Source organism: Tasmannia lanceolata, unplaced genomic scaffold, assembly GCF_043159265.1.
Source record: "Tasmannia lanceolata isolate RefF3 unplaced genomic scaffold, GAP_Taslan_0.1 ptg000019l, whole genome shotgun sequence".
NCBI lineage: Eukaryota > Viridiplantae > Streptophyta > Magnoliopsida > Canellales > Winteraceae > Tasmannia > Tasmannia lanceolata.
The window spans coordinates 6,805,528-6,833,485 of record NW_027518696.1 but is presented as its reverse complement, the minus strand read 5'-3'; the positions used below and the strand labels follow the sequence as shown (position 1 = coordinate 6,833,485).

The 27,958-nt window shown below is 37.3% G+C and overlaps 2 protein-coding genes across 4 annotated transcripts in view; one reads left to right on the top strand and one right to left on the bottom strand.

The window, feature by feature from the left end:
- ACBP4 (acyl-CoA binding protein 4) overlaps window positions 1-7,605 on the top strand; it is a 29,264-nt gene extending 21,659 nt beyond the window's left edge. The window contains exons 13-19 of one of the 2 annotated variants that reach the window (XR_013236788.1): window positions 959-1,047; window positions 1,925-2,008; window positions 2,094-2,279; window positions 3,291-3,446; window positions 5,430-5,489; window positions 7,016-7,256; window positions 7,352-7,605. Coding sequence is in view for 1 of the 2 variants with exons in the window: in XM_077361940.1 (XP_077218055.1) it covers window positions 959-1,047; window positions 1,925-2,008; window positions 2,094-2,279; window positions 3,291-3,446; window positions 5,430-5,489; window positions 7,016-7,201 (761 nt within the window). In the remaining variant the exon portion in view is untranslated. Of the gene's footprint in view, window positions 1-958; window positions 1,048-1,924; window positions 2,009-2,093; window positions 2,280-3,290; window positions 3,447-5,429; window positions 5,490-7,015 lie in introns of both variants that reach the window. The other variant, XM_077361940.1, reaches the window with a different exon arrangement.
- Window positions 7,606-8,514: 909 nt separating this feature from the next.
- Window positions 8,515-25,977, bottom strand: LOC143853429 (mitochondrial thiamine diphosphate carrier 2-like). Of its 2 annotated transcripts, XM_077363188.1 has the most exons (7): window positions 25,733-25,977; window positions 25,111-25,227; window positions 22,412-22,523; window positions 16,821-16,948; window positions 15,393-15,545; window positions 9,097-9,246; window positions 8,515-8,865 (listed from the first exon to the last, which is right to left on the bottom strand). In XM_077363188.1, the coding sequence occupies exons 1-7, from the start codon at window positions 25,847-25,849 to the stop codon at window positions 8,641-8,643; spliced, it is 1,002 nt and encodes a 333-aa protein (XP_077219303.1). In that variant the 5' UTR covers window positions 25,850-25,977; the 3' UTR covers window positions 8,515-8,640. The 2 variants fall into 2 exon arrangements, with proteins under 2 accessions (XP_077219303.1, XP_077219304.1); XM_077363189.1 differs by lacking the exon at window positions 25,111-25,227.
- Window positions 25,978-27,958: the final 1,981 nt, after the last annotated feature.

Here is a 27,958-nt window from a genome sequence, read left to right as displayed (position 1 = left end):
TTTGACATACTTACTAACAACATACTCATCGGACACAAACATCTGTAGGAGATTTTTTTTATGAGCGACCACTCTCTATGGACAAGAAGATTGTTGCAAGTCTTGTGTCTCATCTATAGATAACACAAATCTTTGCCTCCGGTGAACTTGTTTCTCATTAAGTGCAGCAACCATCCATAATTATATGAAAACCTGGTGTGCATGTCTGTTACGATTGTTTTTTTTTATTTTTTATTGAAAAGTTGATGTTTCTTTTATGAAATTCAAATTTCTTCTGGGTAAGGTTTTGAATTTCGGTTTCGTTTTCAGCTTTGACTTCGGTCTTCATGGAATAAACACAAATACACACTTTAGTACCCTGATGCACTTATGTTTTTTATTGGAATAAATACAAAATATACATTTGATTTTCCTAATGACCTTTAAATAAGTTCTTCAACTTTATTAAACCAAAATAAATGCCCTGATTCCTCATGATTGAAATGTCATGCAAAACTCGTCCTTAGGAGATACCAACTGCATGTTCTCTCTGTTGATAGAACCATTTAAAGGTGAAGGGCAGTTATAGAACAAAGTGTTTTTCTACACGGGAATCATCACACCACAATATGAATGGTGCCACTGCCTTTTGTACCCAGTAAGAGATCCATTTATATGTTTTCGTCAGTTTCAAATAGTCCCATTTAATGTTTTTTAATGCTTAATATATTAATGGTATTTATGTCATATTTTGAATATCAAGGGTAGAGAAACAAATGATATTTTTGGGCACGAGGATCTTGATGGAGGATCTCCTCCCCTTAATGTGAATTCCGTGTATATATTTCCTTACGGTTGTCCTGCAGTATATAGAAGTACAGGATTTTTAAATCCCTTCACCAGATAACATGAGGTTTCTTCTGGAAATACTGTGTTACTTTTCATCCGTTTCATTGGTGTATTTCATTCATCTTTGCAGGGGTCTCTGAAACTGTTGTTCTCAACATGTCCACTCTGGTATGGTCGGTGGTAACCACTGTCCAAGGACGAGTGCCTGTTGCTAGTGAGGTATATTCTATTTCTAGAAATTCGCTAGTTATTGCAAGAGCTGGATTCATAGAATCACACAACTATGTCCCTTAGATATTTTATTGGCATGTTGTTTTGAGTTAATTAGAAATTACATAGCAAAACTAGCAAGCTGAATTGCAGTTTGTTGTAACTTAAAAGTGCATAAACATTATTTATGGTAATGCTCGTATTCATATTTATGTAAGCGAGAAACAGGAAGATGGTGGTGATAACAATCTTTAACAAGCTTCAGATGCATTTTTAATCAATTTTCTGCAGAAGAAAAAGCTTATGCATGCATTTTTTGTAACCATACTGCAAACTAGCCAACCAACTCTTTACAGTTGGGGGTTTTAATGTGCTTGTTAAGTTCTAAGGCTACTCTTCAGGTTTAAGACCTGAAAGTTTCTGGTTTGAATTCCCTTTACCATAGCTTACCTAATAGAAAGAAATCAAAAAATGATAAGCATGGGATGGATTAAATGAAGCACAAATACATAGTATATTCTATGATTTCAGTGGTCCACTATATGGGAAATTTTGCTTTAGAAAATGTTTTGACTGCACAATTACTCAGTTGTCTTTCTTACTTATTGCAACCCAACTTCTGGCCACTATCCATTATTCTTGATGAGCTGGAGCATCTTCCATTTTCCCAAAATGTCACTGTTTCTTTTGACTTAAAATAACATGGACTCAAATTCTTGATTTTGTGATAAAATCCAATACTACCCTTGCATTCTCCGATGATAAACTTCCCTTGCTTTTGCAATAAGGTTTTCCAGAATTCCCAGATTTTATTTTGTCGATGCAATTAGTAGTGAAACAGTTATTTGTTATTGGCTGCTAATGTTAAGAACTTTTCTTATTGCAGGGCTTGAGTTTGGTTGTGAGCTCCTATAATGGTGAAGATATTCTTGTATCTTTCGGGGGATATAATGGGCGCTACAGCAATGAGGTTAGTGGCTAAATTGTGCTTCTTTTCTTGATCATATCTTATAACAGCAAATACTTCACCTTAAATTTTGTTCTTTGGTGACCAGGTTCATGTTCTCAAACCGAGCCACAAATCAACCTTACAATCAAAGATGATGGAGAGACCTGTGCCCACTAGTGTTGCTGACTTTCACCCCACAACAAATGCAATGAGAGATATGGAGTCTGAGTTTGATACAGTTCAAGATGGAAAAATAAGGGAAATTGTTGTGGACAATGACTCAGAGGCCGTGGTAATGTTGACGTGACAAAATGTATTTTCAGCTTCTTGACTAATGATAATTGTTGATTACGAAATCATGTGCAAGAAATACTGGAAGAAAATGAGGAAAAACTAGTTGCCGGGAAGCGAATGGGAAACAGAAACTGGAAACGCAAGAAAAAAAATAGAGGGGAAACGAGGAAAGGGAAAACAATAAAAAATCGTACGAGAAACATCTTAGGAAACACCATAGAAAACGCATGTGAAACACAAGGAAAACATGAAATATATGGTTTTATAGATTTAAATTTTGTTAAAGTTCAAATTTCTATTTGGATATTTCTTACTTTTTGTTTTTATTATGGTATACGTTGTTACTTTCCTTTTTGATATCTATTCCACAATTTTTTTGTGTTTTTTTCTAAAATGATTTTTATAAGTTTCACACATATTTCCCACACGTTTCACATACATTTTCTACAGGCTTTCCATTTGTTTCTCATGTGTTTCATATAAGTTTCCCACCTTTCCGAGATGCGTTTAAGGGGAAACAAGTTTCACACCTGCCCAAGGAGTTTCCGGGTACTGTGGGAAAAACATGGTTATATATTCAGATACATGCAGGAACACCTGCATTAAATTCGAATGCATGAACACCTACATTAAATATGAATGCATGACAGATACATCCAAACAGATACAGATATAAGTTATGGATTAAGTGTATGTTTAAATCAGATAAGCAAAGAACTGGCCTACAAGTATGTAAACTTTCATGTGCACACAAATACACAATACACAAACGTATCCACACATCCATACCTTTGTAAATGCATAAATACAAACACAATTAACAAGCGTACATGTAGAGGAAGCCTTCTGCTCTCTTGTCATTTTCAAATTTATGAATATACTAGAATTAATGTTGTTAAATGCAAATCTCTGGTGGATCAGGTTTGATTGGATTTGAGTGAATCATTTTTTTTATTTTGAATTCAGATTTGCTACTTCTATACTCAAATCTAAGGAATCTCTTTTGCAGAACATCAAAAGCGAGGAAACTGGTGAACGGCATATAGCAACCCTAAAAGCAGAAAAAGAAGAATTGGAAGCAGCACTCACCAAGGAGCAGTTGCAGTCCCTCCAGCTGAAGCAAGAATTATCTGAGGCTGAGACACGAAATACAGATCTTACGAAGGCAAGTGTCCTAAGTATTTTTGGGTTATTTGAAGAGCAGGAAAGTGTTATGTAAAATAGTTATAGCCAAGGTACCTACAGATAAGGAATCTCTTTGTTAACTAAATACAAACAAATGAGACTTTATGAATAGCTAAATACATTATTTTCACTAAATGGATCTCAAAATCACATCAATAGTCCATTTTTGTGTAAAAAAAATTCTAAAAATGGAACTTAACAAGTCATTAACCATCCCAGAAATTTGTGTCAATTCTCTGACCAAGAAATTATCCCTGCAGTATTATCTTATCAGAGTTTTTATATGGTGTAAGGCCTTACAACAATACGGTAGAGGTGCCACCCTTGATATTTGATCCAACAGCAGCTCACTTTTTGAGAAGCTGCTGTTGGATCAAATATCAAGGATGGTACCTCCACCACAAGGGCCTTATTGTTGTAAGGCGTTACCACCAGCTAAGTTCTCATCTTATAAAAAAGATTTTTCATTAACATGTTTACGAGACTGAAATTTCTGAAGTGCAGATCTTGAGATGAGTTACATTTTCCTTAGAAAATTCGCCATGGAAATTCTTGGCCAAGTGCTTCATCTTTGCGCTTCCCATCTAACGGCAATCAATTGGGGAATTCATTATCATTTTTCTTTTCCGTGCAAATATTCTGCAATAAATTTCTGGGCAAGTTCTCGGTGTTTTTGTTGAAATATTTTCTTTAGACTTTCATTTTTCTTTCTAATTTTTAATTAGGGAGACTGTCTTATTAATATTTATTTCTTTTTTCAAGAACAACTCTTTTGAGCAAAGTTTCAAATTTTTTGCTTTTGAAATTTCCCATAGAAAATACCCTGTAGCATCAATATTTAAAAAAAAAAAAAGAGTTCTTGATGATTTCTAATGCCCCGCCTGTTGCTGCATCCATAAGCACACTGGGAAAATAGATAATTTTTACCATATACACATGTACTGACAGCAATTGATAACCAATCATCAGGCTTTATTTGTAAAGTCGTAACTTTCTTTTCGTACTCCTTTTTTTTTGCAATTCACACTGAGATACAGTTTCTTTTCCCATGTGAAGTTTCGATATGTTCTCTTGCAAATTTTATGTTCCTTTTTTGTGGAAGTCTTTCTTCTTCTTTTTTTTTTTTTTTTGAAATTCCCTTGACAAGTTTCTAGAGCATTACTCTCCAGTAAAAAAATTGCAAAAATTCCATGACAAGTAAATTTTTGTTTTTCATGAAAACCTTTTATTGTAACTCAAGCCAAGTTTATATTTCTGTTGCTAACTAAATTTTTTTCATTGCTAAATAAATTACTAAATTTAAAGCATCTGATAAGTTAAATTCTTTAGTATATAAATCAGGCATTTCTTGGATACCTATTATTTTTGTGTACCTAATTATTTACTCAAGATAAATTGTTTCCTTTGTTAACTCTCAAGGATATTCTTTTTTGAAGAGATTTTGAGATTATTATGTCAGTACTCAGTAATGCATATATCTGCCCTTTTTCCTTATATTAACTACCATAAAATTAGTTCCGTTAGTTATTGTGCTGGGTCTTAACTTCTGCATCTTCTAGATGTGGGACTTGAAGTTGAGGCTTTGGAGTTTGGATTGAAGAGGCTATAAACACTGCAGTTAATTAATCCAGAAGCCAGTGTCTGACTTGTCCTATCCCTGGGGCTAATCACGTTCCAGTTTTAGGGACAATCATCATATTTCGAATATGAGTCATGTGATTTCCATTTTCAATCAAAGGCAAATACATGACCCCTGGGGCTAAACTTATCCCTGGGGCTACCCCTATGATGCAAAAAGTTAAACTTATCACTGGGGCTAATCACGTTCCAGTTTTAGGGACAATCATCATATTTCGACCATGAGTCATGTGATTTCCATTTTCAATCAAAGGCAAATACATGACAAAATGGTCACTATTTATCTATCAAATATCCTAACGTCGTTATCTGGTGGACTTGACAGGAGCTTCAATCCGTGAGAGGTCAGCTTGCGGCGGAGCAATCGAGGTGTTTCAAACTTGAGGTTTGCGTTCTTAATCCCAGGTTTACTGTTCATTGATCAATGGCAGCTTTTCTGACTGTTCTTTATACGAGTTACGTAAATCAGAAAGTACTCCCTATTGTCAAAACCCAACTTTTTTCAGGATTACTATTGGTATTGATTACTAGTAGAAGGAGTTTTGGCTTCTTGTTAAGTGGTTTACCTCCTGGCTAATGTTTTCCTTGAATTGTCGGAATATTATTGATACTAAACATGTACGGGAACCAGCCATTCATATGATCGCGGTGGGCTAAGTTCAGCTTCATTTAGTTATTGTTTATTAGTTTGGGTTTGTGTAAAAATAATAGAAGAATTTTGATAACATATTGAAAGATCACAATGGGATTTGATTTCTTAGAAGTGAGCACAAGGCCATTGATCAAAGTTAATATGCCATGTTGAACCATGTAGGTTTTGTATTTATCCTTTACTTTTCTAGGTTTTTGTAATTCTTTATTTTTTCTCGTGTTAAATAAGCTTAAAATGTTTGATTTTAATTATGTGTTAAAAGGTTGTTGATGGTTATAAATTTGTTGAAGTGGACTAAATCATTAGCCAAGAATTTAAAATTTATAATTAGATACGGATTAATATTAAAACTTAAAATTTTATAATTATGAATGTTAAAGTATAAAAGATAAATAACGCCTTTCTCCATCAGCTTAAGCTTTTGGAGAAGTTGGTAAGTTAACATGGTATCAGAGCCAAAGGTCTCGAATTCAAACCTCCCGGATAGCAAAAAATCCACATGCGATGGTCGGCCCAAAGTGGGATCACATGTGCCACGCTTTTGCCAAGTGGGCCACACGTGCGGGGGAGTGTTAAAGTATAAAAGATAAATAACGCCTTTCTCCATCAGCTTAAGCTTTTGGAGAAGTTGGTAAGTTAACAATGAAGATACTGGTTAATATTACAAGTTCTAATACTCTGTTTATTCTGATTATAGTGTTTGGTAGAGTCAGACACAAGTGTAGCACCCATTTTGAGGTATCAATAATAAGGCTTTGGGCATAATTTCAATACTCCCCCTTGTCATCATGGTCTCCTCGAAGTATACTCCCTTTTTACCTTGGCTGCATTCTCGTCTAAGTCCGTGTTTTGCCCTATAAAGTCAATCAAAACTCCTTTGAGTCACCTGAGTTTTGACTGCGTCGGTCGAGGGCCTGTGTTTTGGAACACTGGTTTTGGGTATCAGATTGGACTGCCAAATTTGCCTCATTTGCCTCACATGCAGAGACACAGTGATAAAATTCTATGTGTGAAGTAGATGGTATCCCAATAACAGCTTGCTATATTTGTGAACCCCACAAATAATACACTAGTGCCTGCTGCATTGTTGGGGATTTTTTTTGTTGTTGTTGTTGAAACTCTCCATGGTAATAGTTATATTAATTAACAGAAATGCTCCTGGTAATATTTCAGAGGATCATTTCTTTTTATTTTTTTACTTGTTCAGAAGAATTGGAAGAAGAGAAATGAGACTGTTTGCTAAAATCTCTCTTGATCAGGTTGATGTTGCAGAGTTACGACAGAAGCTTCAAACAATGGAAACATTACAGAAGGAAGTTGAGTTACTTCAACGGCAAAAAGCTGCTTCAGAACAAGCTGCCTTAAGCGCAAAGCAGAGGCAGAGCTCCGCTGGTGTGTGGGGTTGGCTTGCCGGAACTCCCCCTGACCAGAAGACTGACTCCTGAACTTTCTCGAGCTCAGTTTCGTAACCATATCTGTTGCTGTTGTTTCAAATCACATGTAGTTCTCTTCTTTTTTTTTGGTTTTGTTTCTTTTCTCAATTTTTTTGTCTTCATTCTATTAATGGTAATAAGAGATCATGTTTCTGTTGGCAGAAACCATGGAGCTTCTGCCCTGATTACATATTTTGTAATGTTGGACAGTGGTACAAGTGCTTCTGCATTCTTTACTAAGTTTTTCCATAGAAACTGTAATCGACGAATATTTGTGAGGAATCCAGATTATTATCATTTTGATGAGACTAAAACATAAAGTTGCAAAGGAAAGGTTTTGTGGGCCACATCTGGTCCCACATGGGGACATTTGTATGTAATTGGGACCATTGATCTAATCAAGACAACATTGCACATGTGGGGCCATAAAAACGATCTTACGGTCAGTAATCATTTTAGCATTTTTCCTGTTCTTTTCATTTCAAGCCATATCTACCAAAGATATATCAGAGATGCATCAAGCTGCCTCTGCATTCTCCCCTTCAAAAAAGAAAAGAAAATTTCCGTGGCTGGTAGTGGTAAAGATGCTCCTTCTAGAGGCAGGCTTCATGTTATTTGGCTCAATCAGGATGTCCCACCCAAATGGGATTTCTCCTAATAAAGTGTGATTATTATATGTGATCTGAATCTTAATAGATAGGAGTAACCAAAAAATTATATAAATTATGAAAACTGACTTGCTAGGGACTATCGCAGAAGGCATTTTGCGGGCTGGGTGTTGCATGAGAGGGCATCCGCCTCAGACGAATTAAATGAGCCTGTGTGGCTGCTCTCTCATGCAACAGCTGGTCCGCAAAATGCCTAATGTGATGGTCCCTAGCAAATCCCTATAATACGTAAATCATGGATCCAAAGGTGATTTAACGATCCCATGGAGACTCAGAATCTCAATATAACATCAAGGATGCTTCATTAGATAGAACCTGATATTAATCAAAACTCCTGGCTGGAAATATGGAAGGCAACAGCTCGAACAGACTCCCAACAAGAAATTTTGCTGTCATACATAGGAAGATAGCAATCTCTCTGTTTAAGATTTATTTGGCCTTAGAACTAGATTGCCATAATCCCTTGTATTTTTATCACTCCCCAAGGATATCGAAAAGACAGATAGAACGACAGAGAGTATTTGAGTTCCTAGCTGATCTTAATCCTGAAGTGAAACTGCAAAGAGTTCATTTTTAACCAAGGCTTGGGTTGCCTCTATTGATGTTCGCAACCAAAAGAAATAAGCTCAAGTACAACAGCCAATAACATGTTGCAGGGATGGGCAAAACAGAATTTATCTCTAATGGAATGGATAATGACATTATTCACTTTTATAATGCGCTTAGAATTACAACAGAAAAGAATGGACTGAGCAGAAGAAGAATGAATCAGAATGTATTTCTTCAAGTCAATACAGACTCTAACCGATCTGAACTGTATTCGTAAACCACAAATGTAACAGCGGCTGCTGGGGCAGCTTTGATTATAGAGGGGACGATGCCCTTGTAAAGGCCATTCCAGCCCTCCATTTGTAAGATCCTATGTAGGGCATCATACATGTTTTTGTAGGCCTTTTGCTCTATTCCTATTCGTGCCCCATACTTTGGGTGCCTTTGCAGTCCTTCAACCTGCAATCATGTTAAAGGAAAATTCAGATCCATGTACTTAGAGAACCACATTAGTTTAAAAGACGACGATAAGAAATACCCACGTCATACATTATCATTAGTAGTAAAAAAGATTAGAAGAAAATTTGCGACATCCACTACGCGAAACTAACCAAATTATTGAAAAGAAAAACAATATTACATTACCCAGCACTAGATTTTTACTTTTTTTTTGGATGATGGAAAGCTTACCTGGAACCTCTTCTTGACCACATCAAGAGGATGACATACAGCTTTGGCACATGTACCAGCTGCTAAACCGCACAGAAGGTGCTGGAAGCTCGAGAGGCTGTCATCTGGCGAGGTTAAACTTAGACTAGATGATCTTGATCTGTTCCATCCCTACAATGAGACAAAAATGTTGGTATCAAAATAACAGTAGAAGTCTCAATTGCTGCTTTATTTGAGCACAAAACCTAAATATCCACAAAATAATATTTGTTGGTCAACACCAATTGCATTTAGCCAGATTAAAATACCGTAGCGCTCATCATTTTCATAATTTTAGTTCCAATTTAGGCACAGTGAAAATAAACACCACTCAAAAGGCACAGAGGCCATTTCTCTGGCTTAACAAGCAGATCAGTGACACTCATCTTGACCATGTAGAAAAAGCATCACAATATTGATGATGAGAGATGATTTTTCTTTAATTAGTTGATAAGAGATGATTATTTTGCCTACCAAAATATAGTGATGATTATTTTGGCTGTTATGTTCCCTCACTAAAATAAAAGACTTGGTTGTTTCTATTAATATTCTTTCCTTTCTTGTTATATATACACCCTCAAGTTGTCAGGTTCATGTTTGTTTACTGTTATTATTAGTAGTGTACATGGCCCTCGTATGAAAAGAAAAAAAACTCTACCTTCTCATATCTGGAGACTGAAAAATAGATATTTTCAGGCACCAGAGCTACCAAATGGGTGCCCTTTCCATTTTAGTAAAAAGAAACAATGTCTCTGTCCATAGAATCTTTCTTTTCCCCTTTATTCCCTTCGTTCAATCACGAACATATGGCTTTTGAATGCAAACTGCTTGGCAATCATTCTTCCTCGAGCATCAAGCTTTGATCACCTTCAAAGTCGATTTTGAATCTGTCCATAGTCCACACTACTGTTAGGCATTTCTTCGCCATGAAACAGATTATATGTTGAGGGCAATTCTTTTTTGAAAAAAAATTGAAAAAAAGGAAGAAAAATTACGAAAGGGGCACACAATGTCCCGCTCTCAAAAAGGCCATACTTCCATCCTCTTTAGCTAACGAATCAGCCACCTCATTACCCTCTCTCAAATACATGTAGATGAGATATTGATCCTATAGATATCTAAATTCTCGTTCACAGTATCAGCAAGTCTCCATGGGCAGAACTACAACAAAGAGCCGAGGCAATCAGATTCAAGAAGTCAGCTTGAACGTATAACTTTCTCGTAAAACTCCTAAGAAAGATGCCACAGCTACATTAGATTCTTTCATGCCTAATGGACCAAAAAAGGTTTTCAAGATCTCTCTTTGGTCATTTCTAGAACACCACCCATCCATGTGGGACCTGGGCTATGATTTAGCCAACACTTTGAATTTATTGCTAACACACTTGTCATGTTGACATTGACATGCATGTTGACACATGTCGACACTCCTTTCGATGCTTGTAAATGTAATGCTAGAAGTTATGGGTGTTGTAAGAACCGGTAAAATATATATATATATATAAATATAAAAATGGCCTCATAGGTAGGTAATCATCGGCCATTACTCATTTTCCCCAAGTTAATCGGGCATGAGGACATCTGGCATAATGGGGCGTACACGATTCGAACCCAAGTCTAAGCTAAGATTGAACGGCTTCCTACCACTAAGCCACCACCTCAGATGTCAACAAAAACGGAATAAATATATATATATGTTAAAAATTTCCAATAGTCACTATTCACAATTACTATTCACAATAGTCACTATGCAAGATTACTATGCAGAAATACTATGCAAGTTCACTATTGAGATACACTATTTAAAAGTATTATTCACAGTAGGACCCACCGAGTACTATTTACAAACGGGTCCCACCATCAGTAGGTCCCACATCAGCGGGCCCCACATCAGCGGGCCCCACACAAGTAGGTCCCACACAAGCGGGTCCCACATCAGCGGGTCCTACCAACAGTAGGTCCCACAACAAGTAAGTCCCACATAATAATTCAAGTTACTATTCAAGCAAATAAACTAATAATATAATAATTCAAGTTACTATTCAAGCAAATAAACTAATAATATAATAATTCAAGTTACTATTCATGCAAATAAAATAATAAATAAAATAATAATATAATAATTCAGGTTAAGGCTATAAATAGAGGCTCGCAGACGAGGAAAAAAAAAAAAAAAAAAGAGAAAGAGAGAGGAAGAGAAGAAGAAGAAAAAGAAAAAGGAAATCTGAGAGAGAAGAAGGAAAAGGAAATCAGAGAGAAGAAGGAAAAGGAAATCTGAGAGAGGAGAAGGAAAAGGAAATCTGAGAGAGGAGAAGGTAAGTCTGTCAATAGTTATGTATTTACACAGTGAAATATCGGTGATATGGTTGGTTCTACCACCTATGGATAAAGCGTGCATATGAGGCGATAACTCGCTATCGATTATGCAAACTTTATCATCATATTTGAACGGTGAAATGCTCGCATAGTAACCGTAAAGTAAACTGTAAAGAAAGAAAGGCGAAGGTCAATAGTTATTTATTTAAACAGTGAAATATCGGTGATATGGTTGGTTCTACCACCTATGGATAAAGCTTGCATATGAGGCGATAACTCGCTATCGATTATGCAAACTTTATCATCATATTTGAACGGTGAAATGCTCGCATAGTAACCGTAAAGTAAACTGTAAGGAAAGAAAGGCGAAAAAAGGCGAACTGCTGAGCATAGTAGCCAAAGAATGGTGGCCCACATGAATAGTAACATGCGGGGCCCACATGAATAGTAACATGCGGGGCCCACATGAAGTAATATGCGGGCCCACATGAAGGAGTAACATGCGGGGCCCACATGAATAGTAACATACGGGGCCCACATGAATAGTAACATGCGGGGCCCACATGAATAGTAACATGCGAGGCCCACATGCATAGTAATATGCGGGGCCCACATAAATAGTGCATACTGGACAGAAAGGACATGAATTTGATAAAACTTAGAATTATTTACAGGTTAATCATTCCTATTCTTGTTGGGACTTTTCGGTTACTATCTTCACTCAGAAATTAAAAAGGCAGGTGACAGCTAGACCTTGTCTTGTAATGGTATTCAATATAATTGTCTATGCAATGTAGCTCTGCTTATAAATTGCCTGATAAATACCTGCTTAGTGAATTTATACTCGCTTGCCTGGAATCAAATGAATTGAAATGAATGCAGGAAGAAAGGCAAAGGTAAGTAATTGCATACATGTTGCATACATGGGGAAAGTGAAGGGGAACTTAAGGGTGTGGTGGAATCATCCTGGGACCTAAGGTCCAAAGGCCAACGCGAGAAGCGTGTACTGCCTTTCGTTGGCAAACCAACCAAAAAGGGAAAGTATCCCCGAGGGATAGTATCCCCGGCTCGGCAAATGCGAGACCGTAATCCAAGTCCATAACGTCACTACCTTCAGACAGGGGTAGTGGGTAGCCGTGCGGCAAGGACACCGGCAGAAAAAAATAAAATAAAATGAAAAATTCAGAAAAGAACTGACAGAAAAATAAATGGGGGAAAAGCCGGATGTACCTGGGGAATGTGCTGTCTCATAATTATTGCATGCATAGCATACATTGAAATTATTGTCATTCCTTTTATTTATATTGCCATGGGCATTGTAATCTTTATTATATTGTTTCTAGACATTATTGAGGATGTGGATTATATTGTATGCACTGTTATTATTGTCTCTTTTACTTTGCTCGGTCTCTGGATGACCCTGCTCTGACGTTGATTCCTCCACCACAGGGGTTGAGGCATTAGATGGCGGAGCATTTGCAAATGAAGGAACCATGGGATAAGGGACTGTGTGATCAGAGAGTTTGTTCCTGAGTTTTTACATTTTGACGCCTTGCGTCATTTACCATGTCTATCAATACTTTGTTATGATAAGACATCTTTCAGTTGTAATAAGATTCTATCGTGGTTGATGCTTGTATAAAAAATAAAAAAAAATAGTTACATGATTTTTGCTTTCTTTTGCTCGTATCGACTCGTCGGAAATCGGGTCGTTACAGGTGTTTCAACACATTTTTGTACCATGTTAGGTGACATTAGTTCTATTATTGATTATTGCGCTTAACTCTTCTTTTAGCTCTTCTCTAACTAATATCTCTTGTTATATCCCCTACCTTAAATCTAAAATCCTAAACAAACTCTTATTCCAATATTATATTCATTGTATTCTATTGTGTCTAAAAATCATATATATATACTCTGTTTTAGCTGTGCGACCGTTTCTAAATTTTGGAGGGTTGCTGTGTCCGACACTCCGTGTCGATGTCTAACACGCGACACTCATGTCCGTGTCCACAAATCATAGGACCTGGGTTACCGAAGAAGCCACCACTAAAGTTGAGTTTCATTTCTTTTACTCTTTTGAAAGATACAAAGTAGATTAAAAGGAAACAAAAATATAAAAAAGGATATACCCTCTTTAGCCAAAGAGTTCGCTACATCATTGGTCTCTCTAAAAACTTGAGCTGAAGGAAATAGCATTTCCTCTATACACATCAAGAAGATTTTCTACTACATTGACTAATCACCGAGGCTTTAAGCTACGACAAAGTACCCAAAAATGATGTTATCTGAGTCTCCTATGCCCCACGACCACCCTCTAATTCTTCTTGAAACAATTGAAAACTTGTACGGTGCTTGCCCCCCTCGAATCCATTTGGATACCTATATCCAAATGGCATGAAGAAGCCTTTACAATCACGCATTTATCATTTCTAAACACTGCAAATCCCACACACATTGGATTTCCTAATGAACACCCGTCAAACGTAAACTTAGTGAGTAGAGGTTGGGCAGATCAACCTTGAACATTTCTCCTCCTCTGACACAGCTTCCCTCAATGATCTCATTGTATTTCCTAAAGAGATATTTGAGCGATGGTCCCCAAAAATCTTTGCTCACAAGCAACCAACTAAAAATTAAGCTCTTAATATCAAGGGAAAAATACACTTAGACCCCCTATGGTTTCTGACACATTCAACTTAACCTCTAATGTTTAAAAAGTTACAAGTAGACCCCCTGTGGTTTCAATTTGTATAAGGTAGGCCCCCTCAGTTGACGGTTCGTCCACAGATTGAAGGGTTAGGACGATCCGACGGAGCTGATTTTTTGGGCACACCCCATCTATGTCAGGGCCCATCAAATGAACGCTTTGGATCATCCAAACAATGTGGGCCCATACCCGAATCCAAACACTACCAAAAACACAGTGGGCCCACATTGTTTGGATGATCCAAAGCGTTCATTTGATGGGCCCTGACATAGATAGGGTGTGCCTAAAAAATCAGCTCCATCGGATCATCCTAACCCTTCAATCTGTGGACGAACCGTCAACTGAGGGGGTCTACCTTACACAAATTGAAACCACAGGGGGTCTACTTGTAACTTTTTAAACATTAGGGTTAAGTTGAATGCGTCAGAAACCACAGGGGTTCTAAGTGATATCAAAGATGCTTCTTCCAATTGATGAAGCCCCCCCCCCCCCCCCCCGACATAGATAGGGTGTGCCTAAAAAATCAGCTCCATCGGATCATCCTAACCCTTCAATCTGTGGACGAACCGTCAACTGAGGGGGTCTACCTTACACAAATTGAAACCACAGGGGGTCTACTTGTAACTTTTTAAACATTAGGGTTAAGTTGAATGCGTCAGAAACCACAGGGGTTCTAAGTGATATCAAAGATGCTTCTTCCAATTGATGAAGCCCCCCCCCCCCCCCCCCCCCCCCCCCTCTTTTTTTTCCTAAGCAATTGTATTTTATTAATCAAGAGAAAGCCAAACTAGCTGAAGCCAACAAGAAAAAGAAAACCAAAGGAAAAATATTACAAACTTGGCTCATGGAGGGGAGGCTAGCTTTATTGTCTAGAAAATCGTGGATCCAGCGCATTGCATAAGCTTTTCTTTAATCATGTGTTTTGTAAGGCCAATGAAATAACAGGTTCAGCTGCAAGATGAGGTGTAAATAAACTAGATTTATGCAATCTATGCGTCTCATGTAAAATGAACCTGTTCTGCTTATTTACTCAAGAAAATATTCAGTCATCAGATAAGAAAAAGTCCACTAAATAACGGGTTATAGTTTGGCAGACTCCACAAAATAACAGGAGATTTTTTTTAAAAAAAAACGTATTGAATACTGATGTTTTCTTGTCAGTGTCTAGAAGATCCCCAGAAGGATTATATACCAGAGAAAAGTCCACTAATATATGAAAAATAGCCCAAACAATAAAGATATAGAACACTACCATGGTCCATCTCTTGAATGTGTCATATGTGCCAAACTGCAGGCCAGCATATGGAATAATTTCAACTAGCGTTGGCGACAATCCAGCATAGAACCCTCGAAAGCCACGGGTTCTGACTATATCAACAAAAGCAGATCTCATGGTCGGATAAATCTGCATACAAATAAGGAATCTAAATTATTCCATTGTGTTCAAAATTAGTTTCTCATTTTGAGATTTGGAAATTTCTTCTTTTTTTTACCATTAAGAAATTTGCAAGTCTATTGATATGTGAGCAGTTGGGTACAAGAACTATAAAGTTACAAGGGTAACAAACCCAAAAAAAAAAACATAAAGTGAAGATAGCATGATTAATCACCAGGAGTTAAACGATGAAAGTTCACAAATCCAAGAAGGAAAAAGTGTTACAACATCACTGGAATATTCTCATAATTGCAAGGAGTTTGTTTGGAAGGGGAATACCCTGAAACCCGGTTGGAAAACTGATCCAAACCTTTCTAGTTCATTGGTTTTATTAAGCATTTTAACTGTTAGAAGTCGGTCGACTACTTTGCGGTATTTTGGTCATTTGACCATAAATAAAGTTAAATCTGAGTTGTAGTTTTCATTAAGTTGAATGAATAGAGTAAAGAATCTAAACCTTTCTCTCTATCTTCTTCTGTACCTCAAATTCATATTGGATTATAGGTATTTTTTACATGGTATCAGAGCAAGACGATCAAGATTTGAAAGGATCTTCATCCCTCCATCTCAATAAGGTATTTATCTACATTAATATTCGAACACTACATCTCTATCATTTTCTTCTCCTCATTCATTTTCTCCCATCTTCTACTTCTTCCCTTCTAACCAAGATTTTCATCTTTAAGTTTTTCTTCCAGTCTCTTTTCATTTTTCAGCCCCCTCACTTTGATCTTCAAAACCCCTATTCATGAATTCTCTAGGGTTTTCATTGTACTCCCACAGAAGTTGCTCTCTTCTTTTCTTTTCCATTTGCTAAAATAAGCCTACTTAAGTGAGATGCAAACTAGCAACTCAAGCACATGACTTTTCTTTTCCCTTTGTGGCAAAAAAATGCTGATTGAGGATCATTCATAAACAGTACGCAAGTAACAGTAACCCCACAAATAAGAACAATACTTCCTGCACCTTCATGAGACATTCAACAGACTCATATCTATGAGCCAGTACGACTGTTGAAAGCTGCAACATAAGCACATTAGCTATACGAATTATTTTGAGTTTTTTTATGGGTAATTATTTTGAATTTTTTGACAAATAAAATGATTCTAATATCAAAGTGTGAACCATGCCAATCTAGTTTCTTCAATCAAAATCACTGATAGAGCAGCATTAAAGAAAGGTTGGAAAACCATAGATATAGTTGATCAGAAATGATGAAGCAACCAGAAAGCTAAACAGATTTACCTTTGGCTCACCCTGTGATGCTAAGATGGTTCGTACAAGATCAAATGGGTATGATCCAACGGTCGCAGCACATCCTGCTAATGCCCCACTTATGAAAGACAGGTAAGGACTCAACTGAATATGATCCTCTGCACAGTAACAACACAACAGGCAGCTGAAATGAAAAGAATGAGTAAAACAATACAAACAAATGGACTTTATGAAATTATGGACATCTTTATTTCCAGTGACATTCAATACATATGATGATATGAATGAGTTTTACAATTGAAAGACAACTAAGCCCTATTGGTTGTATTGGTTTAGGATCCATTTGTTTCCATGAATAAATTTTTCATCAATTAAAAAATTATATAGACATAACTTAGCCTTATTGACTTGGCAACAAGTCGGATATCAAGTCAGAGCACCTAGAAACAAGAGTCAGAAGTGATAGTCTATTTAACTGAAATTATGGGAGCTGAAAGAATCATGACCAAATGGCACCCAGCAACAGGAAGGAAATTCAATATTGAAACAACCGATAAAATTTCAACTCATATGATTATTTATACCAGGGCTAGAAATCTTTATTAATCCTGCAGGTTATACCAGGACTAAAAATCTGTGTTAGTCCTACAAATCATACTTGATAGGACTTGATAGGACCTAACAAAAATTTTATAGTTGTCCAACAAAAGCTATGCCACAAAATACATGCCTTATAAGAGTATGACATGAAATGAGGTCGGATTCCATGAGATAATGGTATTTTGGTCATTTTCATTGAGGTAGGAGTATTTTGGTCATTTTAATGAGGTCATTTTGGTCATTTACTATTAGATATGGGTACTTTAGTCATTTTCTATGAGATATGGGTTCTTCTGTCATTTCCTATGAAATAAGGGTATTCTAGGATACATTTCATTTTTTAAGATTTTGTAATTTTATTCCAATTTTCTTTCTTTTTTCTCAAATTTATCGTGGATACACATACTTTCTATAAGGGTACTTTGGTCATTTTCTATGAGGAAAGGGTCTGTTGGCCAAATTTCCATGACGGGTATTTTGGCTAATTTTTATGAGACAAGGGCATTTGGACACGCTTTATGAAATAAGAGTGTTTTGGTTATTTTTGATGAAATATGAGTATTTTGGTCACTTTCTATAAGACAAGGGCATAGTTGTCCATCTGTTTCGTTCAGCATTTTGTTTTGGTCAGTAGAATGGGCCATTTCGATGTTTCGGGACAATACAACTAGAGAAAAAATAATAATAGTTAATAATTTAAAAAAAATTCAAAAATTGAGAAATAGTTAGAAAAATAATAAAAACCATTATTACAGGGTTTTTTGTTTGGGAGGCAAAAAGATGAAAATACCTTTCAAATGGCTATAAAACAACAGAAACGGACATAAAATGCGGGTAAACAGTCAAAGAACAAAAAAGAGCCGTTGGGGGGCAAATCTGTAAACTTTTCCCCCAAAAAAAGTGTGTCGAAGGCATTGTTGCAACACCTCCTTTTGAATTAGTAAAAAGACCGTTTTTTTTTTTTTTTTTTTTTTTGGGGGGGGGGGGGAGAGATTCCACCATTGGAGATGAAAAAGCATCCTTCTGGGAGAAGAATCCAGCAATGTGAAGAATGGCTATACAAAGATCAACTCATCATATCATGGCTGATTTCCATGATTTTAAATTTCCACTGAAACCGACGCGAAACGACCGAAATGTTTCTGTATCCATCCCCACTGCAACGATACCGAAATCGTAAGTGCAATGGTGGTGTGTTCTAAATCGTAAGTGCATTAATGGCATACTATATCGGTATGTGTTACATAATTATATAATTTATATTTATATGAATTGTATGTGAAATGTGGTGTATATATTATGTATAAATATTTATATGAATTACATGTGAGATTTGGTATGTACTATGTACTAAATTATCAGACGTGTGTGACAACACATGTCACTAGGCATTTGATTTTATTTTTTTTAAATGAGGTATTTGATGTTATTAAACCATTATGAATGATTGTTTTGCTTATGTGATGGTTTCTAAGTGTGTACTTGTGCTTACTCTAGCATTTCCTAGATCTATTTTCGATGGTGGTGGTTAGGGAAGTCTTTCCGAAGGGGTGTTTTGGATGGGAGGAAGGAAGAATATCATGGAAGCTAAATTTCAGGAGGAAATTCTTCGATAGGGAAGTAGATCGGGTGGCAAGTCTTTTACAGATTCTGGAGAAATGCTATATCAAGAAGACATGAGAGGATAAAAGAGTTTGGATATGGTGCTTGTTTGGGATATTTAGTGTCATATCTTTCTACTCTCAGTTGGCCATGAGCCCTGGCCCCTTGCGATTAGCTAGGGTGTGGAGCATTCCAACACCTCTCAAGACAGATTTAACACTAGTGTGGTCGGCATTCCAAGATAAGATACTTAGACCTCCGTAATCAACACATGTTGAGTGTGGGCCATTGTGTTGAAGCAGGTGAAACGGTTAATCGTATGTTTCTCCACTGCCAGACAGCTAAAGAAGTTTGGGCCAAGATCTTGAGAAGGTTCAGCATATGTTGGGCCTTTCTGGAAAGATTATGTGACCTATTGGAGGAGTGGTCTTGTGTTTCATGGCCATTAACAGGGAAAACGTAGTGGAAAGTGGTTCTACTAGCCACTTTATGGATGCTTTGGAAAGAGAGGAATGCTCGGATTTTTAAGGGTAGTCACTTCACCTCAATATATTTACATAAAGGTGCTTGCTCTAACGGTCTAACCATTTCATGGGTTAAGGTCCTCCCAAGCTTTCGGTTTGTCTCCGCCTATGATTTGTGGCAAGGGTGGAGAGATATTTTCTTTAGCTCTAAGGAGAGGCAGGTTCCAATATCAGAATGGGAACCCCCAAGTCAGGGAAAGGAAATTTGAATTTTGACGGATGTAGCCTTGGAAACCCGGGGCCGGCTGGATAGGTCTTTTTAGGGACGATAGAGGAGCCACTAGGTGGGCTTTTTCAGACCCTATTGGAGTTTCGGATTCAAATGAAGCTGAGGTAAGAGCAGCGCTTCAGAGCATGAGATTTCTAGAGAGGTCAGCTATGAATGGCCTCATCGTAGAGGCAGGTTCCAGCATCAGAATGGGGAACCCCAAGTCCAGGGAAAGTAAATTTGAATTTTGACAGATGTAGCCTTGGAAACTGCTGGACTCGAAATTTTATAAAATAGGGTATAATAGTGAAATCTCTTTACGTTATTCCTTAAAGTGCAAAAAGATAAATATAAAGTCAAAGTACTTTAATAAAGAGAAGAAAAAGGAGCCTATGACTAAGAAAAGAGAAATCCCTAAATGTTAGGGAATAAAGTAACTTTCGCAAAGGAAGAAGTGAGTCATCCACTTTTCAAAAAAAAGAAGTTACGTAACTCCGCACAAAAGGGGAAGTGGAGATCGTGAAGTTGAAGGATAAGGGGTGAGGTGGCAGTTACCAACCACTTCAAGAGAGTTCTATAAATAGAGATTCGATCCTTTAGAAAAAGGGTTCCCAATCGGAAAGAGAAGAAGAAAGATTACGTAAAGAAAGAGCAAAAGAAGCAAGGAAAGAAAGAGAGGAAAGGTAAATATTTCTAGAACTAACAATTCTCTTTCCATTTTTTACAGACTTCATCCAAAAAGGAGAGAAGTTCTTTTGAGTCTCTTTCAAAAGACTCAAAAGAAAGAAGACCTTCCTCTTCCGATGTACGGAAGAAAGATGCCAGAAGACCTTTTCTCTTCTGGTGTACGGGAGAAAGATACCATAAGAATTTTCTCTTCCGGTGTACGGGAGAAAGATGATAAAGAAAACCTTTTAAGTCTCTTCCAAAGGCTAAAAAGGAAAAGAAGACCTTTCTCTGCGGGGATCGGGGAGAAAGATGAAATAACTCAAGAGAGTTCTTCTTTCGGAGAACTCTCTTACAAAAGAGTTTATATAAAATCATCTGAGATGACTCAAAGGTTTCTCTCTTCCGGGAGAATCTTTTACAAAAGAGTCAAATTCACTCTGTCCAGGACTAAAGGAAACTCGCATTCACCAAGAGTTTCCATAAAGCTTCTCTTTTGGGATGATAATCAAAACTTGTACTTAGATGGGAAACTTATTGATGGATAATCAGAGGTGTTTTCTCCATCAAGAAATATAATCAACCGCCAATAGAGCCGGAAGTGTACGATCCCTACCAAAATTAATAAAACCTCTTCTCGCAAGAGGGAAATTTGATCTCAATACTTTTTATGCATGTGATTCTCTTTTCCATGCATGTGAAATTTGTTGCGAACATAGACCTGTGGCCGGCTAAAATAGGTCTTTTTAGGGACGATAAAGGAGCCATTGGGTGGGCATTTTCAGACCCTATTGGAGTTCCTGATTCAAATGAAGCTGAGGTGAGAGCAGCGCTTTAGAGCATGAGATTTCTAGAGAGGTCAGCTATGAATGGCCTCATCGTAGAAGGCGACTCGTCATTAGGTGGCTGCAGGGGAGCCGCCCTCCCCCTTGGAGGTTCACGCCATGGTTTGATTAGATTCAAGACCTTGCGGATGGTGCTCAGATTTCATTCGGGCGCGTGAGGAATTTGGCTAATCGTGATGCTGGCTAGGGGGGCGTAGCTAGAGATTCCTTAGACATGTTTGACTATCTCCTTTTTTGACATTCCTGGCTTATATTTCCCCTTTTGTTTCTTATTATGTATTTCTTATCGTCGTGTATCGACCATCTCGGTCCTCGGCTATCTATCTTTCATCTTCTCTCAATAAAGCTTTGCCATTGCCAAAAAAAACCTATCAGATTATTGGAACTTTTACATTCAAAAGTCATGAACACTTCATATCAAATACTAAATATGTTGAATGGCAATATGGAAATGGTAGAACATGAATTAATCACATATGTAATGCAAACCAAGGTTTTTTCTTCTCATCAAATCTTCTCAATTCCTTTCGGATTATGTTTAGTTTACTATAATTCAGTTCTTGATAAATCAATAAGGAAATATTTGAACATGATTTTCAGAAATATAAGAACCCAAACATGGCTTTAAGATAAAACGACAGACCAGTATTTACTTACTCATCCTAATTTTTGACTCCCACAACTACTTTTTATTCATTAGATTCTACTAACCACATGTTCACTTCTCACCTTCTTTTATTCCTTCGTATTCAATAATGATCACTTCCAAAGACAACCCACTCACGGACCCAGTGCTTAAGAACAGTCAAAATATGGAGATTAAAAATAAATAAAAAAGAACACAAACGGGCGCGTGCGCGCGCACACACACACACACACACACAAAACGCTCAAAATAGCATCAAGTGACATGTCATCATTGCATTTTTTTTCCAACAAATGGATACACAGAAATAAAATGCCCATATATAACCATTTAAAAAAAAGGTATGCCCAAATATCAACAGCAAAAGTTTTTGACAAGCATACGACATTACAAGAAACACGAGAGCATCAATACCATGGATATTACTGTACTAACATTGAGACAAAAGAAACAACTATGATATTCATGTTGGGCATGAGGAGAAATTACACTTGTACAGTATTTACGTGAACATTCAAGAAGGAACAAACCTGTCTTGGATGAACGTGCAGCAAGAGTTTTCAACTTGTGTAACACCGTGAATTGTATTGCATTGAAGGGCATGACCATTAGCAGTGCTGGGACATTACCTCTCCAAAAACCCTGTTGTAAGAAATTATATTGAAAAAAAAGGCAAGAATAAGTACAAGGTATTCTGAAATTTTATTCAATCATTTTTTCTTTTGGATCACAGTGTAGGGCATGACTAATAACCTTTCTTAGTATGGCATGGTGTTTTGAAAGATACGTATGCCTCAAGGCGTGCTTCAAGGCAAAGCGTTAAAAAAAATGCCACAAGGCATGAAGAAAATGGCATTATGCCATAAAGGCGAAAGCCATCGGAGGAAAGGTCGTGAAAGGCATACTACGAAAGCCGTACACCTTTCAAGGCTGCGAGAAAAAGGTGTCATTTTTGCCACCCGAACTTGGCAAAATTTTGAATTTTCACCTTTGTTTTGGTCTTTTCCTGCCCTTAACACCAACTAATGTTTAAAGTAGGCGTGGTCTAATAAGACCCATTTAAAGATCAAATATTTGTTTTTTGAGAGTTTTGGGATTTTAGAGATTTTTTTCCTACGTATTATTTTTGTGATTTCTCCCCAAACGTTCAACAGAATAAAAATGCCGGAGTTCCAAGTGGTATAAGGAGGCTAATGGTGGTGGATTAGTTTGTAATTGTGCAATGTTTCACTTGGTGAATAATAATCGCTAATTTTAATTGCGTATTTTTCTTTATACATCCACTCAAATTTATTTTCACAAATATTTGGGGCTATTGGAATTCTTTTGATCTGTTGGGTGATCTATTGGGTATAAACATGGGTGATAAGAAAGATTTTGGATGTAGACACACAAAGGAAATCGGAGGGGAGGGAAAGGGGGGTATATTAAATGACTCTGTGACCAAAGGGCATTGGGAAATCGTACTTGAGAGTTCAAATTAAAGAACAGAAGCCATGACGTCCAACAAAAGATTAATTTCACAATATAAAAAAGTTCCTACAGAACTCTATGTTCCAGGTCCCCTTTCCGTCGATTCTTTGTAGATAGTTTGCTACGGTGCTCTCTCTTTGGGAGGCAACACTATAGAGCATTGGGAAATCGTTTGTGAGAGTTCTACTGACACACAGAAATTAATAATAAAAAAGTTCCTATGGAACTCTATGTTCCAGGTCTCATTTCCGCTGATTCTATGTAGATAGTTTGCTACGGTGCTTTCTCTTTGGGAGGCAACACTATAGAGCATTGGGAAATCATTTGTGAGAGTTCTATTGAGTATTGACACACCAGGTGTCAAGCCAAAATCTTACTTTGTCCCCTTCTCCCGCTTAGAAGCATATTACTTTTCGGAAGGCAGGTATTAGTTTCAGAACATCTCTCCAAAACATTACCCCATTAGATATATATCCGAAGGAAACCCAACCATCGAAGCTGGATCTGTATTTAGCTTCCAACACTAGTTTCCAAAGGTACTCTCTTTCTTCTCCAAATCTCCATAGCCACTTTCCCAGTAGCACGAACTTCATAAATCTCAGCTTCTAAATCCCTAAACCTCTCTCGAAAGGTTTGCAAAAGAGACAATTCTCAAAAAAAATGGATGCAAGCTCAATCGACTGATATAGGAAACCAAAAAATGAAGAGTTGAATGAAAGTTGGTAGTGGCTGGATTCAGAACTACTAGAATATGTAGGCATTCTAAGGGATTTCAATAGGCAACCATTTTTGCTTTCTCTTTACTTCCCAAACCAAAACTGATTTATCTCACCCAACACTAGGCCAACTCTCTATGTTGTAAAAATTGCAAACAATAAACATACTCGAAGTCTCATAATTAGAACCAAATCGCTAAATGCACTTCAAATTGTCAAAGGCAAAAATTGCAAGCCCGTGGATAGCCAAAGCTTGTTCCAACAAAATTCATTATCTGTGAACCTGTTAATTTGATGGTAACTCACACTTGACAAGAAGCAAACCAATTTCCTTTATCCGTGAACCTGTTAATTTGATGCTAAGTCACAATTGGCAAGAAGCAAACCCAGCAAGCCAATTTCCTTTCTTAAATTGATGAGAAGATAAATTGTTTGCAAATCCCTCCCAAGTAAGTTTGCTCACACCCTCCTAAACATTATAGAGGAAAATATAAGTGGGCCATCTAATACTGGTTGCAAGCTTGTAAATGATTGAAGGACTAGTAGGACTGTAGGAGGCCAGCCAAAGCCAGATTATCCATGAAAGTAATAAATGAATACATAATTTAAAGAAGGAGAAGAAAAAGAACTAGATACATTGACTTTTAACCAGCATATATAAGGGATGAGTAAACCAGGAAGAATAGAAAGTAAAAATAAAGCAAAAATGTCAAAAACTCTTCTAAATAGGAAGACTATAAGTATGTTTCATGTGTAACCTATAGAAAATTCGTGCAATAGACCCATCATCAACTGTTCTGGCAAATATTCACAACTTACACATGTGCATGGAAAATTAAAACATCAAAACAGTTCCCACCTAATCTCTGATCAAACATGCAAAAAAAAAATACATCATGTAAAATTTAAATTTTAACATCATACAATAAGGAGAAGAAACCAGACTAGCATAGAGGCATCATTTCTAGTCAATCATAAGCTGCCATGAGAAGACCACCAATTGATAGAGAATTTGATAAATGAAATGGAAAGACCAATACCGATAATGCTTCTTCTCTAAATATGTCTCTAGCTGCTTGCAACATTCCAGTATATTTTGATGTTTTATACAATTGTCCGCGAGGTAAACCCAATGAAGAAGTGGGCTCCAATTGAACCTGTCAATAGTTACAAAACATAATTTCTCAAGTCTAGAATACATTGTAAGCAAGATGCAGATTTCCAGTGAACCATATGCATGTAAATTAGTTGTATAAATCCTCAGAAGTTCTCCTGAACCATGGGTTGGAGCTTTTGAGTACAATATCCTTTTTGTTTTGTTCATTTATTCTCTTCATCCTTATATCGTTTCGCTTAATTTTCCCTTTTTCTTCTTGTATTGTTTCGATTAGACCATCTCGATTTCTCTATTGATTTCTAATGAAAATTGCTACCATTCAAAACACACACACACACACAAAATCAGGGAGGGTGGAAAAAACCCAGAATCAGAAAAATCCAAAATGTTGTAACACTTGAATTCCCACAAGATCACCCATAAGCATTATCAAATTAATATAATCCAATAAGAACTGAAAAGATGTATTCAAAAGAAAAACAAATTCCTCCTTACAAATCATCTATCTAAACAGAAAATAAATAAATAAAAGAGACTAAACCAACCTGGAATCTGATCTTGATAACATCGAGCGGTGATGTAACAATCCGAGAAATCCCACCAGAAATCGCCCCCGCCGTAGCATCTATGAATGCACGTTTCGGCTGACCTGGCTCTTCCATTACCACAAATCCACACCCAATTATTCTAAAACCCCACTTTGTGAATTTAAACAAAATCCCCAAATTAAAGGCTTCAGCACCCTTCAGAAATTTAGAGAGAGAGAGAGAGAGAGGGAGAGAGAGAGAGATCTTTTTTCTGTACCGTTAAAAGACGTCTGTTTCTATTTTTATATGGGAATATTCGCCGCTGTTTCTATTTTCATACGGGAAGTGAATTATTCGCTCCCTTTTTCTTCCCTATCACCCCCTGGTAGTGCATTTATGAATGCACTTTTACACTATAGGGGTGGACAGGGAAGTAAAGGGGGGGGGGAATTTTATCATTTTCTCTTTTTAATTTTTATACTATGGTCAAGAGTCAACTAGTCGTAAAACCCCCACGAGCTGCCACGTCGTAATTTTTATATGTTTTTTTTTATTTTGCAATCTTAAATGGCAAAGAAGGGTTGAAAATTACCAAAACAAGGTCCACGGCTGCACCAGCTTTACGAATGTCTGGGGTCCACCGAAAATGAAGACCACGTGTACCATTTTGGAACGTCCAAAAGGGGGTCTAATCATAGGTGGCTGAGGTCTAGAATTGCATTTATCAATTGGTTGGGACTAATGGAGCATTGGAGCGCCCTTAAGTTTGACAAATGACAATCTTCTAATATGAATCGCATAAGGCATGCAACAAATGTGTTGGAACTTTTTTGGATTTTACTAAATAAATTGGTTTAATTAGGTCACTTTAGTAGGTTCTTGTATCATGAATGTGCATGGGTGGGGGTAAAAATAACGGCCTAATCAGAGACTGGTTCGTGTCCGGTGATAATCAAGACATCTTACCCAATTCAGAAAGTTCTAGAGTGAACCCGTGCCCAGTTGCAAGCTAACACTTGTCCAAGGTATTAGGGTAATCCTATCCCTAATGCTTCCTTAGCCTTCAACTGTAAATAGGTAGAGGTTCAATTTTTTTCAAAGTTTATTATTCATATTGAGGAATTCTTTATCTGTTGTTAGTCACTGACTTAAGCATCAAAGGGCCAGAGTACAAACTCCGAGTAGGTCGTATGACCGTTTGCTACCGTGCACATGTAGTTCATCTCTTTTCCAACATGCATGGTTTTCTATAAAAATGTGTGGTAGAAGTCCAACTAGGCTTACCTGTTTAATAAGTCAAACAAATTTATCTATTAAGCCTTACTATGGTTTTACTACGGCCGAGTCGTGCATCAAAATCCATCCTCACATGATGATAATAGATCTTCGATTGAGGGAAGTGATATTCGCGATAATAGATCTTCGATTGAGGGAAGTGATATATTCGCTCCTTTTTCATCATTGGCCCACCTCCTGTAAAAGGGGAGTCATAAATACATTAGATGGGTGGCCCTTGGAAGAAAAGGGGCCTGCATCACTTTCCTTGTGTTGGGGTTCCATGCAAAAGCGAATCTAACCGGGTAGAACTCACCCTTAAAAGCTAGCTTTTAGGGGTGAGTTCTACCTAGTAAAGTTCCCTACAAATGGTATCAGAGCTGGGGTGTGGTAACTCCTGAGAAGATCTCGGTAATCCCGGTGTGTGCCTCCGAGGAAGGTGGAATTCCCTCGGAGAAGATCTCGTAGTTCCCATGTTGCCGTCGTGTGGAGGGGCGAGATGGTCCACGCTGCTTCTGTGTGGAAGGGGAGAATGGGAGATTGTTGGAGTTCCACCCAAAAGCAAATAGTCCCACATCGGTAGAGTGGATTGGATGGGGATGGGGATGGGTTATAAGGGAATGGGCACTCTCCCTCGAACAGCTATCTTTTAGGGGTGAGTTCTACCCGGTTAAATTCCCTACACCTTGATTAAGCCTGTAGAAAAAAGACATCATGGAGATGCCTTAAGGTCTTGATATTTGCACGTTTCAATCCGGTGAATGAAATCTTTGTTGGCCATTAGACGTGGACCCATTGAGCACGATGAAAAAGTCATCCTAACGATGCCCTGTAGGCGATGATTTCCGCACAACTAAATCTTGCCAATGATACCTCTATTGATGTCACCAAATTTGGTCCTATTTGCGAATAAGAATTTGTAGCCAAACTTATTTACAAAACCGAATTTTCAAGAATTTTTTTTCCCCC